This window comes from Apteryx rowi, unplaced genomic scaffold, assembly GCF_003343035.1.
Source record: "Apteryx rowi isolate R43461 unplaced genomic scaffold, aptRow1 scaffold_270, whole genome shotgun sequence".
NCBI classification, from domain to species: domain Eukaryota; kingdom Metazoa; phylum Chordata; class Aves; order Apterygiformes; family Apterygidae; genus Apteryx; species Apteryx rowi.
In genome coordinates, this window is record NW_020449086.1 from 23,945 (window position 1) to 27,682 (window position 3,738).

The following is a 3,738-nucleotide window of genomic DNA, read 5'->3' on the forward strand; positions in this document are numbered from 1 at the left end:
AAAAAAAAAAAAAAAAAAAAAAAAAAAAAAAAGACAAGACTAAAAACATATCCAAGATAACTACCTTCAAGCGTACAAACATCAAACTTCTAAATTTTGATTTCAAGCTTTGTTGTAGGAGAGACTGCATTTTGCTCTCATAGTAGTAAAAGACAGGGTTTGACAACATAGGAATCCCCTTCTATGGGATTTACTTCCAGGTCCCAGAAGTAAATATTCACCCTCRTTTCATTTATTTTCTATTATACTCATTCAGTGTTTGACATCAGTATACCTATCTTCACTGGACAGTGTATATCTGTAGGAGAGATTTTAATTTTTTAAACAATTTACCATCTGAAATATCGTAGTATATGAGAAGAACAAGTTCCAAGGCAATGAAATAGGACAGTGGTTCTTTCCAATGACACCTGTAGATTTTATACACAGAAGGATTTTTCTGAGTCCCATCTTAGTTCCTTAAGGTTCACTTTTTCAAAGTAACTACTGTATATATTATTGTATATGTACAGCTGAGGGTCTGACAGGGAAAGAGAGGGAGGAGAATGCATTTTTCTTAACAGGTGTTTCCCATCCACTTCAGAAAACAGTTTCTCTAAACCAGCAGCCCCAGAGAAGTTTCAGAAAGAGCTATGGAACTGCTGCTTATTAGTTTTCCTCTCTTCTTTTTACCATCAGAAGATTTAGGTCACAGAGCCTGAGGCAGTATCTTTAGAAAGGCTCCAGTGCTTCTCTCAGCCATGTGAAGCAAGATTTCTCCTCTCACATCCCTTTTTAATAGCCAGTGTAGCTGCTCTGGTAAGAGAGTGTTTTCACCAGAGCTCAGGTTCAAAACCTAGAATTCACATCAGAACAACTAATTTAACATTTCAGTTAACTTCTACAGTGTCTGAAGAAACATTTGGTAATAACCTGTTTATGTAAACTGACAAATCTGGGTCTAACTTCACCAAAAATACTACATAGTCTCAATATAATGCCATTTCTTTTGTTGAGGTGGTTTGTAGGGTTTTGTTTATTTATTTTTTTAAATTCTGAATTAACCAGAAAAGCTTTGAAAGCAAAGAAAAAGCAAAATTAATTCCCACCTCATTTTTAAGTTCTTAAGCTTGGGAATAAAGGTTATACCATATAATGTATCAAGTGAGCCAATGTACTAAAATGTGCACTGTGGTGGCAGTTTGAGTTACAAGGTTTACTGGACATCAGATAAAGTGAAAAGCTATTATTTAATAAGTTTTTTTTGCATCTCCAGGGGACACTTACTGAATGTTTGACAGAAGCATGGAGAAGTCAAACCTAAAGCTATCAAAGCCCTTTAGATACCAACCTTTAAAAATATATATCTTAATTTGGGACAGGGGGAACAAATAGGCAAAATTCATGACAAAAAGAGGAGAAATCCTCAGAAAAGAAACTACATCTCAAGTCGCTCGTATATTTACCATCAGATCATTTCATCAGCTTGCTCCTTGTCAAAGCAGGAAAACACTCGTTATGCACATGTTCAGTATTAAACCATCCTTGATCCTTCAGCAGCATTGCACCCAAAATCCTACCCAGTAAATGTCCTTGGAATCTTAACAAAAGAAGGAAGGTTGTGAAGGGATCAGAGTTAAATCTAGAAAAAGATTTGAGGTCTATATATAGTCTTTGGAAATATTCCTAGTTTCAAGTCTTGAGTGAATCAATATGTATGCATATGTTCTGCTCCTAGACCAGCTTTCTTCTCACCTGTGATGTGGCTTTTTCCGTAATTTCAGATTTTTATCATAGATTTAATTTCTTATTATTATCTCTTTCAGGTTATTGCCAGAACGTGCCGTGGGAGTTCTGAGAAAAATGGATTCTGTTAAGTTTGATGCGGTTATTAGAAACAAGCAGTGAGAAGTGAATTGGTCCCCCCTTTACAATTCCATGAACGAAAACAGAACAAGTGCTGATTCTAGTTCAGTTATTTTGATTTAGAGCAAAATGTAAGACAAATACTTCCCAGCCTCCATCTTCCAGTACACCTAAAGCTGTAGCCAGAATCTGTAGTAGGAACATACCTGTACAATATGGCGTGATAATAAAGCAGAGATGCAGCTCAAGAGGTCAAAAGCGCAGTTTTGACTGTACTTAATATTGCCTTTGTCTCCAAGCACTGGGACAGATTAGAAATTCCAGCAAAGCCCATTTTTGTCAGCACAGCTATCTACATGACTATGAGGGGATTGCCTGACTATATGTTAATCAGGACTCATCAGTGAGCAAAAGCATGCTATTTTACCTGAATTTATCATTTTAAGTTTCAGAAAACTCTAATTCACACTCACAATTTCATGTGCTTTCGTAGTGAGTACCTGAAGTAATGTAGCCTTTGAATCAGATGTTATCAAATTACATTAATTATCAATTATGCATTAGCACAGTTGGCACAACTTATGCAGAATAAATAGAGTTCTTAAACCTGATGATTTCCTTTATCAGTTAAACTCCTAACCGTGTTCTAGAGGTATATTTTGGTATAGTTCTAGGTATATCAAAAGGTGTCATGTCACGTAATGCACCTTTTCCTTCTATCAGCATCAGTCTCCCAGGAGCTCCCATTAAGGACAATAGAGGATGCTGCTGAAAATAGCTCAAGAGAAGGGCAACCAAAGTATTTTTTTGTCCTCACCCTCTCGATCCAATCCAGAAAACTACTTTTTTGAAATGAAGAGAATCAATTCAGTCCAAAAAAAAAAAAGGGGGGGGGGATGCACGTGCACGCGTGCGCACACACACACTCTAATTTTTGCAGACCTGAGCTGAAACTGAAACTAGAAAACCAAGTATGGAGCTTTGCCAGACAGAAGCTGTTGCAACTTGGATGCTTGCAATTGAGATAGGTCTGCTACTAGGAGAGTGGAGCTGTGGATTTGCTCTAAGATTCAGCAGGATATGTATTTCAACAATAAATAAAATGCAGATGCTGTGATTAATGGGTGAGAAAAAGCTGTAGCTATTTGCTTAGCAGCTACAGCAGTTTAACCTTTCCCCCATTTGTTGAGGCTTGAGAGCAGAAAGCAGACACCATAGGGAGGCAGGAAAATGAATAAAGCCTGTATTTTTTTCCATAGGAAAAAAGCTGCTTAAAACATAGATGAAAATGTTCTCAGTTCATTTTATGTTTATAGGCAGGAGGAAGATGGCTGGCTGGTCAGAAGATCTATCCAAAACTCTCTTTTCTGGTAATTCATCAGAAACTGTTCAGCTACAGAACTGCATTTTTACCATAATTTTTGAAGTATCCCATGAGTTGATTTCAGGTGATCTCAAACACCAACTTAAATTAAATTTAGTTATGTTTTGTTGGAACAATTTATCAAATTGCTTGTCTATAATTCCCAGAAATCTTTAAAACACCTTCCTGTGAAATCAGTGTAGTATTTCTCTACAATTCACTGGGTGCCTTATTTCATACATGCTAGAAAATTGTCTTATTTTATAAGAATGCTGAAAACCAGTTGGAATATTATTTTTCTTATTTTACAATGCAAATAATCCAACCTAATATAAATCTGTAATGTATCTGCTAAACTACTCACAAGTCAGACTCATGTATTAAAGAAAATGGCAAGGATTTGCTTAGACTGGAAAGCCTTCACGGACATGCAGTGGGTGTGTTTGCAGTGGTTTGGGACCCCTTCAGTATTACAGAAGTTGGCAGCTAAAAGAACCAACATAATCCTTTTTAGAGAAGGAAATAATGCC

The 3,738-nt window shown here is 36.5% G+C and overlaps 1 protein-coding gene across 1 annotated transcript in view; it reads left to right on the forward strand.

The window, feature by feature from the left end:
- Positions 1-1,887, forward strand: part of LOC112967356 (estradiol 17-beta-dehydrogenase 11-like) — an 11,175-nt gene extending 9,288 nt beyond the window's left edge. Inside the window, exon 7 of the mRNA XM_026068461.1 lies at positions 1,806-1,887. Coding sequence (XP_025924246.1) covers positions 1,806-1,887 — 82 coding nt within the window. The remainder of the gene's footprint in view (positions 1-1,805) is intronic.
- Positions 1,888-3,738: the final 1,851 nt, after the last annotated feature.